Here is a 21421-nt window from a genome sequence, read left to right as displayed (position 1 = left end):
CAGCCATCCTTCTGAAACAAAAACAAAAAATGAAAGTAAACAAACAAAGCACACTAATACTGAAGCCACCAAGGCAAGAATAAATAGGCACCATTATGAACAAAGAGAAAGCCACGTGTCAAAGCAGTGACAACGTCACCAACTTAAAACATTCCTGAAGAAGAGGGGCACCAGCTTCCACTACTGGACAAGACAAGGGATGCTCAGCGTGTCGGGGTGCTGGCCGTGTTTCCCTTCACCCTGCCTCACGGTGACTGGTTTAGCCTCAGTGTGCCCCAAATTCTTTTGCCATTACTGCAGGGCACGATGGTCTCGTGCTGTATCCAACAATGATTCAGAAATGCTCCCAGACCTGTTGCCACCATTCATGCCAGGCCCTCCCAGGCAAGCTGCAGCGCTCCTAATCCAGATGTGCAGGGAACCATGCTACAGCAGAAAAGCCTCCGGGCAAGCCTTGGGTCTCACTTTCAGAGCTGCTCTGTGAATGGATAGTAAATGAGGTCTTCAGGGCAGCCTCGGGGCACTTCTCAGCACTGCTTTTCCCCCATCCTGTGGTTCACTTCCACAGGCAATAATTAAGTCAGGTGAAAGAGAGTAACCCAAGTTTTTAAGCATCTTTGCTCCCAATACAGCAGCATTTCCTCCTGTAGTTTTTTTTTTTTCTTTTTTTTTTTCCCTTCTAACTAGATCTTTTCTTTCTGGGTCCAAAGCAGAGCCCATTTGTTATGGCACAGCTGAAAATCAGCAGCTCCCTGCAGCTAGCCTGGCTGTACTGCTGCAAAACCACCCAGCCAGCACGCTTGAATCTGCACTTAAAGCCTGCTCACCCACAGAGGGCACTAGCTGTAAACGTAACCGAGCAAATGCATTTCCACTTCGTGTCACACCAGCACTCTGTCGGCAGGCTGCGGCTTCAACCCAGGAGCAAATGCAGATGCTTCATGCACATCATCACTGTCGTCTCTAAGAAGAAAGGGAGCAACAGGCTGGTGATGTGCGAAAGACTAGATCTAGATCTAGTTTGCTAAGCCTGCTTTTGCATATACAGAGAGGTAAGTGCAGGTTCACAGATCCTACCAATATCCCTACCAATGGGGTAAAAATCCGTGGCCTTCTTACCCACCTACCTCATTTTAAGCAATGCAAAAATCCCAACTATGTGCTACGTATACATGCAGAGCAGCCAGAAAGGGAGGAAAAATATCTGCCTACCTCGTATCCCACGTTTGTACTGCCTCCTTTGCTTGGCATGCTCCAAGGGGACATGCAGGAATGTACTCAGGGAGGGGTACAGCTTACAGGACAGTAACGGAAAGGGCTTTGTGCTTCCAGCCCACCAAGGAAATTGCTGAGTTTTTGCTTCTTTAAATACCAGCCCCAGAGCTAAGCTGAAAAGTTTTACTCTTCATTCAGGCCTCTCTCCCAAGTGGACCTCAATTTCTAGTTCAATTTTAATGCTGCCAAATATGTTGAAAAATAACAGCTAGAACTCGTCTTCAGTCCAAAGAGTGTGGAGGTTGTCTAATTTTTATATTCATGTATCTAAAATAGAATCTTTGTTAAAAGAAATGTAGTACAATCTGCATTTTTCAGTTCTGTCTGATGGTCCCGTATTTCTCTTTTATAAAACATAAGGATTGTTTTTGTCTCTCTGTGATCACAGCTCCCCAGCTTTTTGCAGCACCAGAAACCCAGAGAGTGATTAGAAACTAACATCATATTGGTAATCACAATCTTGTTGTTCAGTTGCTGAAGCACACCTTCAAGTCATAGTATTCCAAGAAGAGACCAGTAATGCCAGGCCGGTATGTGAGATCCCAACAACACGCATCCATAACCTGAATTTCTACTTTGGTTCTTAGAGTAAGTTACTGTTAGCAAAGGAGGAGTCTCCTCTAACTAGCAGTGTCTGTTCACAGTCTTTCTATAAGGCAGGAGTTTCTCCCCCTGAGAGATGACAAGGACAGGGAGACTCAGTGCAATGGATTTAGAAAGACAGTTCCAAAGCTAATAGACATTTTTTTTTTCAAATGAATATTTCATAGTAATTTAAATCCAGTATTACTATTGCAAGACAGACTTGTCTACATAAGCTGCCTAATCTACAGTAACAAAGTACAGCAAAGATTTTAGATTTCTTTTCTTTCAGCTTTAAGATTAGCCCAACTAGCAAGTTTCCTTGAGATGTAATGTTTCAAAAAAAAAAAAAAAAAGACTCAATTTTAATTCATTTAGCATATTGCATAAAACCCACACTAACAGTTCTCCTTGAAGCCCAGGGCTCCTGTTTTCAGGCAGTTGCAGACTGAGAACACAAACTCATGGGAGAATAAGAGTTTGCTCCCTAACCCTGACTTCATCACACTGTAGAAGCTGAAACCTGCAGCAGAAGTAGATGGCATTCAAGTTAGCCATTTCATCTCTCATGAAACCCTGCAGAAGATGCTCCACTGGCAATGCCTGGCCTCCCCTACACACTCAGTTCAGGAGAGATTGCAGGCCAGGGCACGAGCACCATACATACAGATCACAGGGCACAGAGCACCAGATACAAACCAGCAACCCCTTAAAGTGCATTTATTTTCCAATGCAGGTGCTGAAAAGCTGACCTGATGGAAACGTTTGCCTTCTGCAGACTTGCTGAAGACTGGAGTATATGAATATGCCAGCATCCGAGGGAGTTTTGCTAATGCTTTTAATCTCCTTTCTCACCCAAGGAGCAGCCAAGGTTTGATCTAGCCCAGTGGGATGGGAACAGCTCCAGTGGGCAACACAGCTCTCACAGCCGCTCTCCGAATGAATTGTTAGGTGCCTAAGAAGCAACTCAGGTACATCAAGGAGGAAAAAAACACACAGGGACAAACAAAGACAGGCCAAGTTAGGGACAGGTCCTTCTTCCACAGACATACATGGGTGTTTTCTTGTCTTTATTTCAACAGGAGCACAATCTAAAGCACATCTATCCCGTAAAATCTAGCAGACCTAAACAGCTCCCTTTCTGTGAGGCACAGATTCATTCACCCATTTTCACATTTGACTTTCATTTATAATGCCAGGCAGTGACGCAGAACAGTTTGTTTATTCAGATCAATCTTTTAATCCCATCTTGCCTTCAAAATAAATTACCAAATAAACTCTTCCATGAGCAATACTCTAAATCATGAAGTGGTCACAGGACAAAATCTTCCCACCACAGAAAATAAAATCAAACATTTTTAAAACTTGTTTTGGTTTAGCTGATTTATTTCCTCCCAAAACATTAGGATTCTGCAAAATTTTAATCTGACATGAAAATCAGAGTGCAGTAAACAGCACATTCTTTGCTCAATCACACACCAATTACAGAATCAAAAAATACCAATACTTTAACAAGAGAATTGCTGCTACAAAATCCTGAGAAAAACATTCCTGGAGAAGGGTGAGGTTTTTTTGTTTTTAATTATTTAGTTGTGTTGATGTGTCCCGTCAGTCTGTTTTCCTGGGGTAAGTGGATTAAAACAAACAAATTTTTTTTAATGACAGAGCACTTTGCAGCAAGTTATCTCAAAGCACTACAAGTCCTTAGAAATTAAACCTCACAAAATCCCTGTAAGCTAGGGACTTTACAAGCAGAGAAAATTGCACTGAAAGGCTAAATCACTTGTCAAGATTGCACAAGGACTCATTTTTGACTCTTGTGTTCATAGCCCATCACAATCTTTATTTTGTACGGAATTATTTATTATGACTGATAATTACTGTTCAGGTTTCATTTTAGTGTTATCCTGGTGGAAAGTAACACCTTCACAAGACAGGATGCTTTGGAGTAACAAAAAGTCTGATCCATTACAAACCTTTTTCAGATTTAACTCATAACCATGATCTTTAACGCTCTAGATCTGCATTGCTTCTCAGTTATTTTCATACTGAGATGGAAGTGCTGCATCACTCTAAAACTGCAAAGTAAGGCTGATGTAGCAATGAGCACTGTGTCATTAAAGAAGCACAACTCTACAGACCACAGGGTGCACGTCCCTTCTTTTACTAGTTTTTTCTTAAAAAACTTTTGTTTTGCTTTTACTTGGCTTTAGCTTTTGGCCAAGGCAGTTGACAGTGTTCCCAGACACCTATTCCCAAGGGACTTGTCTTGCCCTCATACCAGCAGATGCGACTCTGAGGAATGTGAAATACCTTTGCTGCCAAGCTCAGGCTGCAGTCCCTGCTCTGGGGTTTGCTGGGGAAAACCCTGCGCAGAAAGCAGGCAGAAGGCAGCACCAGCATGTTGAACAACCTCTTTTCTATGGCTTTCTACTCATACCATCTCTCTCCTCAGCCAAGATACAAAAAACCCTCCTGCCAGCCACCCACAGCACCAAACTATCAAGCAGCTGATCTAGCTCTTTGCTAGCTGCTTCCTGTCCCTTTAATCACCAGATTCTTTGACTAATAATTGTATATTTCTGTAAAAGGGCAAAAATGCCTCTCCGTGTGAAAAAGTTTAAATATATAAAAACACTTCATAAAAATATTTATTAAAAAAAAATCAAAATGCCCCATGAGCCTGTAAACATAGCCTGTAAATCTCTGTTAACTGGAGTCGTTTGAAATGCAGTCTTTCAGGCTCTTAACTGCCCTATCCAATAAGATTTTAAGATAACTGATAGAAATGCCACTTGTCTTGTACTTCTACTCCCATTGCTCCCTTTTTTCTTCCTTGTTTCCAATATGACAGTTTGTTTCCCAGTGTCGGCAATTTTGGAGATATCATTTGTCTTTGCTTTTAACAGAGTTCTGTATGGCCTCATTTTGAGGCTTTCTTACGGACCGGGCTTGAGGTCTGATTGGTAACACGAGCAACACCAGGATGCTTAGAATGTGCATGTGAAAATACATGGACCTGGGAAAAAGCAGAAAGAGAATATTACATTTTTATTGGTAGTAAGATGAATTGTACAGCCTCAATAAGCCCATGCAGAATTTAGTGCTAAGGGATGAATGCAGAAAGTATGAACATGACCTAGTAAGGACCAAAATAAACCCTTGATTCTCACGCAGCCTATGCGTCAATGAAAATGTTGCCATGGATGTTAATGAGGCAAGGAATCAATCAGCAAACACTAGAATCCGAAGTCTGACAGCTCGGATAAACTCACGTAATTTAACTCTAGACTTAATACAGTTCATCTCTCTTTTAATGTTAGAGTATACAAGGCTGCATTCTGAAGAAAAATTCTTCAAGCTTAGGACATAAAATTGTATCAGTTAAAAACAATAAATAATAAGCAACTGAATGGAAAAGAAAAAAATCATTTCAAATGCTGAAATCTGAAATAAACCAAAAGTTCACCTCTTATCTGAGGAAGGTTAGATAATGGCAACTACAGAAGGATCTTGTTTTTGAAGGCTACTACTCAGGGACACTTTAATTTGATATCATATTAGATATCAAATATTTTTATTTCAAATAATTTGGTATACACAGGACTGAACAGAAACCAAAAATACTTAAACTAGCCACATAAGGCAACTTGGTGAGGAGCCAGTTTGGGAGCAGTAAGGTCCAGCTCTTAACCATGGAAATGCACTTTTGTATGGTCTCACTTATGCTTTTTACCATAGCTCTTAATTTCTTTGCAAGGTGCTTACTACCGCTGTTAGGTGTGTGGTGCTCTGAAAGTTCATGCCCTGGTCCAGAGGCCTACAATTTCCTTGCTTAAAATTCTCTGCATTTAGGTGTTAATTAAGTTCAAATTCATTAGGGCAAAAAAATACTAAGGTGATGATCCAGCTTTGGGCAAGGGTGGAAAATCATTTTCTCTGCTCAAAATTTGGGTAAAAGTAACATTTCTCCCTTCTTAGACACTGCCATAGTAATACCAAGTTCTTTACACATATTTGTTTCCTTTGTTTTAAAGTTAGCAGTGTAATCTCACATTTATATTTACTACGTGGAATGGCCTCTTGTAGCACAAAGGGAACAAATTTACACACATGGCAAATTTATAAATGAGTTTAGTATTTTAGTCTTTTCTTTCCCTTTTTGTTCTGATTGCTCTTTACTACTTTTGCCTTGAAAGAAGAAAAAATAGATATCAATGTGGTAACTGGGAAAGCATTTTACTAGAACTAGGAAAGATTTGGAGTCATTTCTATATGGTAAGTTTTCCGTGTTGAAGTCCAATGTTTTAAGAAAAAGGAAAGAAAAGGTCAAAATTAAAAACCTTTCAAACAGACTTACTGACAGCAGCTGTCTTGACTATCAGATTAATGTTTTTATTCTAGAGGAATGAATCATCTTTCTTCTTAACCAAAACCTGTTATTCTGACAGTTCACTGTAGAATCGAAGAAAAGTAAAGCCATATAGAATAGTCTCCCTTTTTAAATTATTTCTGAATTTCTCTATTTCAAGTTATGTTTACTAGAGTATATTCAATATACTCTGCAAACCCAGTGCTTATTTGCACTTATTTTTGAGTGACCTACGGAAGTATTCACACACAAAAAGAAAAACATAATGATTTCAAGAAGTAATAAACTGTCTGGTACCCTCCTATCTCCTGCTGATCAGTCACCTCGTCTGCTCTGTGCAGTCAGCAGCTGGAAATCTGTTCTTGTCTCATTGAGTCCTTCCTACTGTCAACTCACATTGTTCTTAACCTCTCCAGCCTTGACCACTGCTAACGGCTGAGACTTGACTGCTTTGAAAAAGGAAGCCGAGTATGTGAAAAGTCAGATTAAATAACACAAAAAGACTGAGAAGCAAGAGAGAAGGGCTCTACCTTGGCACTACTAGCTAATTAAGTTACAGGAGTACAGAAATCACTCCTTACGTTATCAAATATCCTGTTTGAATTCCTTTCAGATCTGACGAAATGCCAACTGCCTTTCAGCGTGGCTTGCATTATTTAACAAAGCCACGCTGGTCTGAGGTGCCATAGTCAGGAGGAGAGAACTTACTTGTAAAACTTAACTGTGGGCTCAACAGCCAGCATCACAAAGGGTGCAACCGTATAGCAAACTGCTAGTTGAGTGACAACCCAGGTAGCAACGTCATAGGCTATCTTGAGAGGCACCGATGAGAGGAAGTAATGTCTGCAATTGCTTCTTATCTGCGTGTCAAGGAAAAGTAAACAGAAAGTTACATAAATTCATTTCTTAGGCAAAGTCACGCAAGCGTACTGCAGCATATGTATTACACTTATTATCAGCGTTATCACCAAAAAGTTTACATACCCTTTTGAAAGCACTGAGAGTAGGAAGGCAGGCAGAAGTGCATTAACTGTCATATCTAAGATCCCACAGTTAATCAGTGGTAAACAGAGAAGTGTCCCAATTTCCTCTGCCATAATCAGCAGAGCAGATTCTCATGCAGGAATCTTGGACAATATCCTCGAGGAGGGAAGTTGTTATGATCTGATCTTCCTCCCTCCAATTTTTTTTTTATTACTGCTTTTCAACTGTGAAACAAAGTTACTTTATATGAACAAGTATGTGTTTATACCTGCTCAGTTCTCTACAGATTTGAGTTTAACTTCACATCCGTGAAATGGATCCTCATAAATGAGAGGCAAAGCACATGTTAAAACAGTATGCTCAGCAACTTGCTATAGCCATAGGGGCTAATACTGACCATTAGCTTAATTCACCTTTCAAATAGACCTGGTTATTAATCCACATTCAAATGCTGAAAGAGAACAGAGGGGCTTCCCAGCCCTGTCCAACTGGCTGGTTCAGCCTGAAGGATAAATTGCACCAGTGATAAATGCAGCCTCAGTGAGACATGAAAGCTGTTCTGCCTTTGGTGGCTCTACCCAAGACCAGGCCCATAGACACAGAGCCCAGTTCACCCCATCAGTTGCATCCACATGACAGCATTCCAGCTTGGGCTAACGCTCAGCCTATAACAGTTGTGAAAGAGCAGACCCAAAGCTAATTACAAGTCAGCATCCATGCAACATGAACTAGCAGAAGTCTGATCTCAAGCTTAACCTTGAACACCATGCTAATTTGACTGCACAGACATAGCCGGTAGTACTACCAAACTCCCATCTAACTATACACTCAAAAGCAATGTTTTCTCTGACAGCCAGGGGCAGTATTGCAGCACGCAGAGAACTAGTGCTGGCTTTAACTGTTGGGGGTTCTTTGTAATTAGCATTAATGCAGAACAAAATTTCAGTGAACATCAACCCTGCAAAGGCATGAAAGAGAGCTCGCAGCAGGGACAACCTGCTTGACTGTGCCAGGGTGGTCCCTGCAGCTGATAGCTGGATAACGTCTAGAAAGGGCCTTGGAAGAGAACAATGAAAGGTACATACTGCTCTGGCTGCGAGTGTGATAAGGATTCCAGTGAGAAATGTAAAATAATATCCAGGATAGATACCATGCCACAGGGCCGACAGGATAAATGTTAAGGCTGTAGGGTACCAAGGAGCTCTGTCATAGCAAACACTGTGAAGAGGAAAACAAAACAAGAGGCTGAATACAGCAGAACAATGGAAACTGCAAATCCCTCTCAGTTTTTAACATCTTATTCTGTTTTCTTACAGGTCTCATCTTGCCTCGGTTACAGTCCAGGGCATAAGGTGTTCTCCCTTTGATAAAATGGAAGGTTAGATGGAAAGAGTTAGCAAGCTTTTATGCACTGAGTATCCAAAGAGTGCCTGTACAAATACTCCCACTGCTCTCAGCAATCAAATAAATAGAATAGCAGAGAGCAGGGAAGACTTCCCATTCAAGTTTATACTTCTAATCCAGAATTGCACACTACTCTTCAAAACCCTGATGGTAAATCAAGAGCAAGTAGAAGGACAAACAGACACCACCACACCCCTCATGGGTGAACAGAAGTATTTTTAGGCACTGTTATCTGAGAGATGGTGGGAACAACAGGGAGTGCCTTTAGCTATTGCAAAGCAGGGGATTCCTGCTAATTTTTGCCGCCCAAAATCTTACTCCAAAGATGGAAATGAATGATACCAGTTCAAGAATATATTATCAGGTCTATTTGGCTACCTGAGTTTAAACAGAGATGCTGTGTTCCAAAGAAAATAGTAAAGATAATGTATTTCTTACCAGGAACATCATTTGAATTATGAAAAATAGGAGATGGTAAGATAACATTTAACAACAAAAATAGTCACAATAACCATGATAAATTTGTGCCTACACTTCAGACACTGCATTAACTGACTGTACACTGAGCTTTAATCGTGCCTAAAAGTGTAACAAGTAGCAGAAGACAGTTCCATCAAAAAAAAATGGACTTAAGCTAATATTTACATAAGCCTTATCAGACAGAGATTAAAATCAGATCATCTCAGTGCTATAATAAGTCTCTTCTCCATATCCTAAACAAGGACTCAGTAGAAAGCTTCTTATGATAACGCCAAACTGGACTACACCAAGGCTCTGAAGATTCAGACTTCTCCCCAGTTCTAACTGAAATGGATCCCAGTGACACAATGAGGCTTGCCTCCGGTCGTAATACGCATGGGAAACATCATATAGCACCGTGAAACATTACAGCAAAAACAGTGGAGGCAGACACCAGCCTAAAAAATGCCATCAAAATGCTATTATTTTTCATTTTGGAAGATCTGAACAGTTCATTTCTGGCTTTGCTGCTCATATATAAAATGTGGACATTTTAGCACTTGCAACAACAAAACTTCATAGCATCAAAACCCACTGTGTTCCACCAACTGTTAAAGAGAGGGAACAAAGAACAAAACACTATACATTGATAAGACTCACCATCAGCATTTTTTCAGGCCATCTAAAGCTTTTGGGTCTCACAAGCAAATTGCTGTTTCATCCCACTTACCGTTTTAACCAGGCAGCTGTCTGAATGTTCCAGTTTTCAATGTACATTTTAAAACTTGTCGCAGTCTAAGAAAGAAGTTCACATGAAACGTTAGCACTGAAACATTTAAAATAATACTTGTATTTTAAGTTAGAGAAGTGATAATACACGGGAAATATTTATTCTCGTAGCTAACTATTGTGAAGATTGTGCCACAGTCCATCATTACACTAATATATTTTGGGAGGGACATTAACTAGGTTGATTGCTCACTGCCAGCGCTCGGCACTTGCTTTGTTTTGTAAAATTAAACACGATGTTTGGTTATTTTTCAAATTACAGGAAATCTGAAGAGCTTTCTTGTTTTAAACGTTTGGCCTTCCCACAGCTCATAAACAGCTTCATTTCTGGAAGAGAAATCTTGCCACCCACTACACGGTCTGGAATTCCCTAGAATGCTATTAAAACAAAGCGTTATAAAAACTAAAAGATGTGCATTATTATTTGGAGAAGGAAGGAGGAAAATTGCAAAAACACGGACAAAAATAAATTCAGGACTAAATTTAGAACTAACTTTCAGTTCGCTATCCAGCTTGAGAAACTAGAGTGGACTCCAGGGCCCTGGGGAAACTACCTGTACCTCCTCACAGCATCAGTTCCCCTGGCTTGAGGGGACTGCTCGATCCTGTCCAGCATCAGTTCCCCTAATCCTGGCCAACTCCTTCTCTGGCAGTTCCCTGTTCCCACTCCCCCTTGCTCCTTGCTTGCTGACAGAAACTTCCCAGGGTGTTCTCATCAAGTAGGAATAAACAACTGGTCTCCACTGATTCAGTGAAACTACATTATTTTGTGCTATCAGCTGAAGGCATGGGCACACCAACCAGAAGGAATAAAGACAACAGTTTCCAAGGGGAATATTCAGATACTTTTGCCTTTTCACACAGAATCCTGACGATCGGCATTGCATCCTCTGTTTAAAAAGTTAAAAACGATTAGCAATTCCCAATGCAGCACTGCCACATTTTAATTGCATTACTGCATGACTGTACCAAGAGAAGCCAAGAAAAATATAATTTCTCTTCCAACTAATATTGTCACTCTTTTTCAGTCTCCTTTAAGTTCCCGTTACTCTACCAAGAGAGAAAGTGGTCACCAGCTGCCAGAATATGCATGCTGCCAACGTTTTCTTCAAGCCCTCCCCCACACATTTAGCCACCCATGTCCTTTTAATGTCCTCACAACTCCTGACACATGCTTGTCTTCATCCAACCCCTACAGTCCAGGTTAGACTGTAACCACATTTAGCACTCAAGTTCCCAACCCTTAGCAGTTTTACACATGGAAGTGGCTATCCTGCTCAAAATGCACTGCACAATCACACTTATCCTTTAACTCCCAGAATTGTTGTTGGTGCATACAGGAACAGTTCAAGGCTTACATGAAGCTGTACCCTCTCTAGCCTCTCCTCATCGCACACATGACCAAATCAATGGAGGCCTGGTATTTTGTTTTGTTTTTTTCCCTGCTGACTCAGATGCTCTTTCAGATAAGACTGGGAAATTTGGAAAGCCACAGTACATCATCCCTCCTGGCAGGACTTCTGAGGCCAGTATGACCCTTCTGCTTTATGCTCCTGGAAATAATTTCTCCACCCTGATCTCTGTTGCTCATCTGAAGGAAAAAAATTCTGCAGAGCCCACAGTTCACCAGGTAGAGGAGAGCAAAGGCTCCTGTTTCCTTTGTTTGGCTTTACTGAAGAGCACTGCCTACACTTTACTATCCTCATTCAAACAGGAATTGCCCTAGCCCATCTTGGCAGGAATTGTTTCCCACCCTGAAACTGAATTAGGTATTTATTCAAGATCTCTGAGTAGTACCTTGCATGCTATTGCTATCCAGGAGTATAAAGCATTTTTGGGATGTGTATTCTGTACTACTCAAGGAGAGATGTATAATAAGGATTAGGGTAAAAAAAAACACAGAAAGGATGTTGAGAAAGTGAGAATGTATATACTTTCAGCTTTGGCATTTTTAAACGTTTTTCAACTAATAATTACAGGGACCGTTTCATTTTTGAGAAGAGCTATTGAAGCACACTTGCTTAATCACAGGTCATTCAGCAATAAAGCAGTTAACTTGTTGTTTTCATCTGCTTTTCCTTTTAAAAGCACAGCTACAGAATTACAGGGGGAAGTTCCTCCTATTTCTAAAGGAAAGAAGCCTTTAGAAAGCAGTTTTAGACATGTAAACATTTTTACAACCCCCTTGCACTCAGAGAATATTCTTCAGAGCAAACAAATAACTATACTGGCCATTTCTTGCATCAAAACACACACACACACACACACAAAAAACAGTTTACAAAAGACTAATGGATGTTAAAAGCATGCTGCAGTCACGAGAAATATGTGTGACAAAGGTTTGAGAAATCATGTGGTTTGCTGAACGGAGCTCCAGATCAGCCACCACATAAGCTCTACATGGCCCTGCCAATCCTGTTCAGGTTACTCTGTTTGTACCTGTTACCTCTTGCACCCCAGCTTGTTTCCATTTACAAGAGGCACTCCAGCCATACGCAGAGACCCAAACTCTTTCACGTGTTTGTGCAATGCCTATCGATGTGATGGCCTCTTTCACTACCACCACATATTTCAGCTGGGTTATGAAAGGGGAACACTGCAAGAAGCAGATAGATGCAATACACCACAGATGGTGAAGAATCATAGCTGCGAGCAATTTATTGACCTGCTGAACTCAGCCACAATCCACAGTAATTGACTGCTCATTTATTAAACATCTGATTAATCATTTATTAGCCCTCTATAAACTATTTACAAATGCAACCTGAATACAGAGCATGACAAAGGTGGTGTGACAGATGCTATTTATCTGCCCAATAGATAAAAGACAAAACCTCTCAAATTAAAGAGAGGCAGCCTGGTGGCATGGACTTACTTTCCTTCTAGCAAACAATCTCCCCATTATCGTGGCAATTTCTCTGTGCCCATTATGCTAATGTGGCCACTCCTTTAGCTCACCTCAATGTTCCAGATATTTAAATTGGACAACAGGTCCCAGCGGAAAGCACCTCTCTCATCAACTCCACTGAATCCATAACCAGCTGCATTGTTGACTGCATCTGCTGCGATATCAAAGCAAAATGGATCAAATCAGACTGCTGGAAGAGCCGTGTTCTCTTACAAGTCTGTATGTCACTGAACACACATTCAAGCCATCTTTGTAGTAATTAGCAACTTCTCTTTCAAAAAGAAGCTTCCTCTTAGTAAGGGGGCATTGCTATACGGCAACACAGGAGAATCATTTCCTGAAGAGGAAAGATGAGCTACTCCTTTGACAGAAGAAATAATAATAATTAAAAAAAAGAATAAGAATATTTTTTCCTATTATTCTCCTCTTATCATGCATTGGAGATAGATGTAAAAGAGTTGCCATATTTATTAATATGTAATTAGTATTTTCCTCGAAAGGATATCTGGATGTCCCAGCACTTTCCAGAATTCAGAAAAGCTGTAATGTCTCCAAGACATGATCACCATTTTGACTAAGAGTTACATCATGGTTGTTTTAATCAGGACTTTATTCATACTTTGGTAGACAAAGCCTTTATCTTAAACCCATTGTTCAGTGCCTCACTAAAGTACCCAACCATCTCTACAAATCAAATATTGAGCAACTTCAATTACAGATTTAACTACTACATGTGCAAATAAAAGCCTGGGTAACAGTAGGCATTTCACATGCTGTGCTCCCACTTGCTGTTGCAATGAAGCACAGCAAAACTCCACAGGCTGAATGAATTTCTTGCTCTTCCTCAGGGTACGTGGGCAACTATTTCCCCTCTCAGCCTTGCTTGGGAGCCATCTAGTCACCAGGTCTTAAATAATGCTTTTAATGTGCCTCTGCCAGAAATCCTTTCTCTGTGTACCAAGAAAACAGGAGGGGATCATTACCTCTAGATGCAGCCACCACTGAGGAGATGGGAAGAAAAAGGAAAGCCAAAATACAGTAAAGCTTATCCTTCTAAATTGATTACATAATACAAGCCTGGAATAAGCCAAGCTCTAAAAAGGTCAGAATTTATTTCCGGAGACTGAAAACTGATTTTGCTTTGTAAGTGCTACAGATTTAGGCACAACTTCATGGAGAAACCCCAAAGCACAACACCACAGAGAGAACCTAATTAACAACAACAATAGCAATAAATAAATAAATTAATAAGCAGCCTTCTCTAATCTGAAACTTCCCATTTACTTCCACTTTACTAAATGAGCTAGATTTTACTGATGGAAAGAAAGGTCTCCCATTTTTCAGATCTCTCCATGTATTTTTTTATTTAAAAAAAGAACCTTGTCTAAAATTTACTGTATGGCCCGCCAGTGCCTTGCTATGAGAGCAGCAGCAAGCTGCAAGACCCATAGGACTGTGCCTGGAAAAAGACTGCCACACCAGAGCAGAGGACTCCTAGGTTTGCTCCTCGTTGCTCGAAGGGTAGCAGGGACTGCTTAATGTTTCTTTGACAAATGCAAGAAATCAGAAATCCAGGGGCACAGCAAAACCACAGACCTGTTGGCCTTTTGCTTCACACAAGGACATCTACAGAACAGCATGGTTAGGGCACAAAAGCATTTCAGCTGCCCAGCCCTCAAATTAGTTGCAAAATCCCAACCTCCACAAAGTCCACCAGAGGTTGCCCTGCTGACTTGGACAGCTCTGGCATATTGCTTTTGCTCTGCACAAACCCTTGGATGCAGGTGCTCAATTCCAAATTGCTTTCATCAGTAGCTCTGAGTCAAGCTTGCAGCTATGCTCCCGTGACTATTGCTACTGCAGGGAGAAGCTGAATTTTCTGTCTTTCCATGGATCTGGAGGAATTCAGCAGCACGGCTCTCGCACAATGGCATGACTGTCCTCTTCTGAGAGCAGGAAGTGTTTATCAGCAGTTTCAGCAGGCACTTTTACAGTGCCTTGTGCTATGCCACAGGGAGCTAAACAGCAAAAGGATAAAACATCTGCTGTTTTGTTGGCCAGATTTGTAACACGAATAACAGAGACCTCACCCACCAGCATGCAATGCATGCTTTTCCTGAAACCCCTCATCTGTAAGATATTTTTACAACCCCTAAGGCTCGCTCACTCCTGTCACAAATCCAAACAGATAATCTCTTTGATAATGGTCTTTTAGTTAACTATGACACTGGTAAACTTGTAAGTGACAAATTAATATTGGATCCCTCAAAAAAAACAAACAAACAAAAAAAAAAAAAACTTTCTGAGCAAACAATTCTTTATCCCAAAGCCTTTCCCATCCTACAGATGCCAGTCCTTAATGTTCTTTTCTTGATCCATCTTGATTTACTCCCAGCAGTTCAATTACAGCCTCACAACAAATTTTCCTGGTTCTTTCCATCCCATCCCAATGACACCCTTCTCAGTTTTGGGTGTATATATCACTGTAGGATCTCCCTACATGCAAAGTCTTGTACTACCCACAAAAAAAAAAAAAAAATCAGTCACTCAATTTTCAACCTAGGCTAGAAGGATTTAACTCCTCACACATAGACAGGAATGGTGACTTCTAAAATGAAGTAGGCAAAATAGAAAAAGATTATTCTGACCACCAGTCTAGCTGGATTCCAATATCGAAGCCAAATTTTTTTTTTCTTCTCTTTCTAATGAACTCCCTTCTGTCTCTTCTCCTTTTCCTTGCAGAGGTTCTTGGGTCCTGACCATAGCCTTCTTCATTGCCCACGTGCCCTGTGGTTCTCCAGTCCTCTCTCTTGGTCGCTCAAGGCTAGCCCATGCACAGGACCACAGAGTGCCTCTGAGGCAAAGCCTAATTTTAGCTCTCCACAAGAACCACAGCTTTCTAATACAGATGCATGTGCTAAAGATGTCTCATAACAAGAGAGAGGTCTGTACATCATAACATACTTGTCTACATACACCGCCTACAGGAACGTGTATATCTTCTGGATTAACTACAGGTCTAGGGACTATTTTATTTCATTTATTTCCCACTAGTTCAGCCCTCCCAAACCCCCTCCCCACTTATGAACCGATTTGTTACTCACAAAAATAACTGATGCAGCCAGACTTACCTAACGTCCACGCAAAGTAATACTTTGGTTTTGCTGCCTGTGTAACAACGTACAGGTAACCAAGTCTTGATAAGAAGGGTGTTTTATCAAGAAATTCATTATCAATAATATATGCCATGGGAAAGTTCTTGGTAAGTGTCAAGAATAAAACAAGAGATACTAGTGTGATACACAGCTTGTACATCACTGCTCCCTAAAAAAGACAAATGACAGTGAAACATTCATTAGAAGCATTTGTTTAAGGGAACAAAAAATACCAGTGCTCGTGGCATACAAAAATAGTGTGATTCAAGAACCAATAAAGTTAGCAGTGACAAAGTTGACAATAATTTAGAAGGGGTGACGAAGAAAAGGCCACAGTCCAACCTTATGTCTAATGTAGTTTACTGAACTAACTATAGTTGAGTACAAGTGAGAATTTATAGTCAAAATTGGCCATGATCTTCACCAGACTCCTACAGCAGTTAGTGGAGGTCCTAAATTGAGAAAGGAAACAAACAAAGGAAACAAACAAACAAAAGCAAAATAGAAAGGAGAAAACTTTCCTATATGTACTGTTGTCTCCTGGAACTAAAGACTGAGCTCCTCCTAGAAGCCAAAAGCTCCGCTATTCGGTACAGCAGCAGTACAATTGTTCAGCTGCCATCCAGGTGCCTTGCTAAAAAACACTTGTCAAAAAAGCATACACACGTGTACCTTTCCATGATATAGGGTATCTGCAACACCATGCTTGCTTCTATTACTGCTCTCTAGTTTTTTATATAATAAAATTATTGCCAGTCATGTCAGTAGTTAAAAGCTTCATTTCAAATAAGCATCCAGAGTAAACATTCCTTGATACAGGCATAATTAAAAAGGTAAATCTGACACTTGGGTACCATGTAAAAATTGACTCATGCATTCTCAGAAGATCAGTAAAAGTGCAATACGTTATTGAAACAACAATGAACTTCTGGATCCCAAGTACTCTTTTTATACCTTTTCCATGTTCAATAATAAACTAATGTGCGATTATTTTTGAATGGGTACAATGCAAATTTTAATATTCTCTGCAGACTTGCATCTAACACAAGATGGGCCTTATTCTGACCTCAGTAATACTAACGTAAATCAGAAGTAACACCACTGAAGTCAGTAGAAATGCAACTGTATGCAAACAGGAATCAGATATGTAGCAGCAGATACTCAACCTCAGAAAAGACATACTGCACCCACTCACAAAGCTATGCATTCAGTGTCACTTTAAGACAAGAGAGAAGAATCTGGTTCTCACACTGTTATCCTGTCTTACAATAAGGTAATTTATAAGAAGGTCTTACGTAGTATTGAAAAATAAAACAAAGGTGTTGCACTTATCCTTCTTAACCTTGTATGTGAAAAGTGACCTCCAAGTAATTTTAAAGAGTGAAATTCTCTGGCAAAGCACCTGGACACACTACAGTTTCTGATGGGTCATGATTCCTGTACTCCCAATGTATTCTGCATTGCAGGCAGGATTTGACTTTTCTTTCTGACAGATGTGCTGTTTTCTTCTTCTGTCTGGGGCTGAACTGCAATTGATAGTTATTAGAACCTGCAGAATGTTCCCACTGCTGCACAAAGGACACCCATTGACCAGTGACCCATTCTGCAAGCCAAACACATTTGGGAAATTCAAGGGAAGACACCAGCCCCTTCACCTCTGACCCTGTGATAAAAACAGCAGCCACTTCACAGAGGAAAAAAAAAAAAACCACCACCACCACTACTAACATTTACTGGCAAGATAATCCAAAAATGGTTTTTCCTCTTCATTTTTAATTATGAGAATCCTGTACAAAGCTGTACTCTCCTGCCCTTTGCAATCAATCTTTGTCAGTTTAAAACTTACAGTTGGAGAAGGATCAGGAAGTCTGTCATAACCCTTCTGCTTCCAGTTCACTTCTAATAGTTTCATGTGCACATGCCTCCCTTCAATGAAGGCTACATAATCCTTGTAATTGCTGCAAGGCCCAGCTATGATGCTCATAAAATTGAGGAGATAGCTTAAATACTCCAGTAAAGACGGTCTTGTCCTAGGGAAATCATCCACACACAACAAAACAAAACAAAACAAACAAAAGTTAAACACAGCAAAGGCTTCAGTGAACACTTTTTGTTGTACTGCCTGCTTCAGTCCTCAGCTCTCTCCTACCACCTCCCCCCCAGATGAGAGCTTACTATATCTTTTTTGGGGGTAAAGATGAATCACAGCCTCTCACATATCCCAGTGATGTCTGGCAGATGGCAGTCTGAACAAGGGCAATGTGGAAGTGCACAAACTACAGGTGAACAAATCTGATTGCTAAAAGCATTGTAGTTTAAAAATAGTCATAAATCTAAGTATCTGCTCTCAAGCAAATTGACTTGCACATTTTGGCCAGGCCAGCAGTAACAACAGCAAGAAGCTGGTAGCTGTTTTGGACACCTGCCTGCTAAGTCATGGACCAGTAACGGCTGGCAGACCACAGGCTGAGCAATACCAGCCTCACCAAGCTGTTCAATGCAATACTTTGTGTTGTTATGCAAACTATAGGGCAGGGAGCTTTTGAGACACCGACTGCCAGGCCTGAGAGGAGCTCTCAGCCACCCTTCTCAAAGCAGCTGCCGGCACAGTTCAGCCTTCTGAAAAATGGGAAGTGCGATGTGAGACACACAGCAACAGAATGAAGAGGCACTCTGTCCTTCTGTGCAAATAAAGGAAGTAATCATGTGTATTGCATCATGGACAGGAAAAGGAAGTATGGGGAAAAAAATGCATAAATCAAAAGACATCTGAAGAAAGTCAAAGTCCATCTTGGTTGCTATTTCCATTTTGCAAGTGCATAACCCACAAGTTCCCGTGGGAGTTTTACCATTAGATGTAAAATGAGGATTCACTGTCATTGCAACAGATTAGTAGGACAGAAAAGAAAGATGTGCAGGCCTCTCACTGCTAGTGTAGTTTCTAAAGTGCTGAGCTTGCTTTATTTACGTGACAGAAAAACAGCCGTATCTATACACAGCACTGAGATACACAGTGCTCTCCGTTAATGTACTAATAGTCACCAAAGTAAATAAGGACTCCCCCCAGATGAGAACAGGAACTGAGGCACAGTGCTTTAGGACACTCCTGTCCAAGATACAGATGGACATGCATAAACCAAAACCTACTTAAAATTCTTTCAGACTAAAACATAAATTTCTATGTTTTCTAGCAGAAAAATTAAGCAACAGTTAAGCAACTGCTGTTGCCTACTTTTATTCTGAAGCGGAATTAGTTTGAATAAACAGTTAGCTTAGCCAGGATTTTCTGCATTCACTCCACTGGTCATTGTAGATGCTAGCGTCTGAATGATACATTGTCTGGTGAAAACGTTTCACAGAAAGATGCAGCAAACAGTTTGGGGTAAGGCTCATCTTTCTGTTCTGTAAAATTGTGATGGTGATTTGGGCTTTTGAGAGTAAGATAAAAATAAGAGTAAAAATAAAGTCATTAGTTTCAGCTTAGATTGTGCACGTGGGTGGGTGGGGAGACATGAGCAATGCACGAAGGAATGTACAGAGGATGAGTAAGAAACAAAAACAGACCAAGAACAGAGGGAAGACAAAAGGCTGTATTACCAAAGGGGATTTAAAACTCCTCAGTTATGATTTGTCTGCCACCAACACTTGAGCTATTGGCATACACTTCTATATTGTGAGCTCATCTACTGTAAAAGAAAAAAAAAAAGAAAAACAACACAAACAGCCTGTTTGGTGAGAATTTGACTAGAATTAATCATATGGCTACAAGGGCCCACTGCAGTTGAACATTATTGCTGTGTGCTTTAAAAACAGGCAAAAACATATGGGCCACAGCAAAAATTATATAAGTCTCCCTACAGGATTTTTGCTTTTCAAGAAACTGTTCTCTGCTTGCTTTTAGAAGCTCATAGGCAGATTTTCTGAGGGCTCTATCTTCTGCCTTAGAAACAATTTCCTTGGCCCTAAACATTCACTTCATGGTGAAAAGTAGTTATGAGAGTAGTCCTAGTTCTTCTGAAAAAAATAATTCATCTGTATCAAGAGACAAGAAAGGAAAAAAGATGCCTGAACACGTGATTAATATGCTGTCTCCCCCTGAAAAAGGAGAAGATTAGTCACATAACTTGAAGGACTAGGAGTACTAATGTTATGGAGGGAGATAGGAAAAATAAAATTTCACTGAGAATTTTGGTGAAGAAAAGCAGTACTTAATGTGTCAAACAAAAATGGACTTCTGGTATGCAGTGGTTTGCCAGCAGAGGAAGAGTATTCTATTGCGGAAAAATAGAATATCAGAGGTAAAATGAAGACAACAGACAAAAAGTCTGCACAATACAACCTTAGCCAGAATATAAAGAATTTGATTTCACCAAAGACCACTTTTGTTGCACATGGAGGATACATTTAAGTCAGTGAGATGTTGCCATAACCTTAAGTGTGGTATTGACTAGCACAGGGCGATAGAGGCAGAAGCCCTAGGCCAAAGAAATAGAGAATAGAGCAGAGAAGTTTGTGCAAGGAGGGCACTAACAGTACCATTACAAAAACAAAATTCCTCAAGCAAATAGAAAAATCAGGAAACACTTTTATCCTTTTATGAACTGGGAAGAAGCAGGGAACATTTTCATGGTTGGACCACCTGTTACCTCTGACATTGCAAAAGGAAAAATAAACACAACAAACTAACAAACAAACAAAACAACAAAAACTAAACTTCTTCAGATGAAATTAAACATATATCAATGGGTGAATTAAATTCTTACTTTACAGCAAGCCGATTTTGCTCAGCAGTAAGTTCCTCAGCTTGTCTCCCTATTCCTGTACAGAAAAGTCACATTAGATCTTTTCAAAAGCTGAACACTGAAAGCCACCCCCAAAGCCTTATGTTTGCATCCCATAGATAGGAAGTTCCTAAAGCCATAGGCTTCAATATCTCTTTGCCACAGGCAATTTTCAGATAGCTCAATTCCCAACTTTTAGGTCAAGTATATTCACGTTCCCTCTACCCTGGTTCCTTACCTCATCTCCCCCTTGCTAGGCTTTCAGGAGGAGTAGTCGTAGTATTCCCACACACACAATGCAACTCGCAATGGCACCAACTGGCAACCCCCAGCAGCCTCTGCTAACGGTCTGGTGCTGGAAAAACCTCTGTTCCCAGAAGCTGCTGCCTCATTTAAGCTCCAGCCTCCTGCTGGCTCCTTGGTGAGAAATGGAGCATTTCACAGCAGGAGGATCAGTGGAAGAGAAACGGGCTCTCAAGAAACAGAAGCTTCACTAGTGTGAACTAGCAGCCTGGCTGCCTGCTGCTGGAGCAAACCAAAACACACATATCAGTAATAATCTGCAATTTTACAAGGTCCAGTCTGGAAGGGCAACCTCCTGTTGAGTTCATGTGACTTTTGGGGCCAGAGGCAGAGCACAGAGTCACTGCCCAAGAAAACTATATAAAAGTCTTGTATGATGGCCAGTGTGTAAACAGATGTCACTTATAGC

General features: G+C 40.6%; 1 protein-coding gene across 3 annotated transcripts in view; it reads right to left on the bottom strand.

The window, feature by feature from the left end:
- Positions 1–2898: 2898 nt before the first annotated feature.
- MBOAT1 (membrane bound O-acyltransferase domain containing 1) overlaps positions 2899–21421 on the bottom strand; it is a 56909-nt gene continuing 38386 nt past the window's right edge. For all 3 annotated transcript variants that reach the window (XM_040548103.1, XM_040548102.1, XM_040548104.1), the window contains 8 exons: positions 20692–20746; positions 17775–17958; positions 15905–16097; positions 12824–12927; positions 9807–9871; positions 8299–8431; positions 6938–7089; positions 2899–4876 (listed from right to left, as the gene is read on the bottom strand). In XM_040548103.1, coding sequence (XP_040404037.1) covers positions 4744–4876; positions 6938–7089; positions 8299–8431; positions 9807–9871; positions 12824–12927; positions 15905–16097; positions 17775–17958; positions 20692–20746 — 1019 coding nt within the window. In that variant the 3' untranslated portion in view covers positions 2899–4743. The remainder of the gene's footprint in view (positions 4877–6937; positions 7090–8298; positions 8432–9806; positions 9872–12823; positions 12928–15904; positions 16098–17774; positions 17959–20691; positions 20747–21421) is intronic.

Source organism: Cygnus olor, chromosome 2 (assembly GCF_009769625.2).
Source record: "Cygnus olor isolate bCygOlo1 chromosome 2, bCygOlo1.pri.v2, whole genome shotgun sequence".
Taxonomy (NCBI): Eukaryota; Metazoa; Chordata; class Aves; order Anseriformes; family Anatidae; genus Cygnus; species Cygnus olor.
This window is presented reverse-complemented; position numbering and strand designations above follow the sequence as displayed.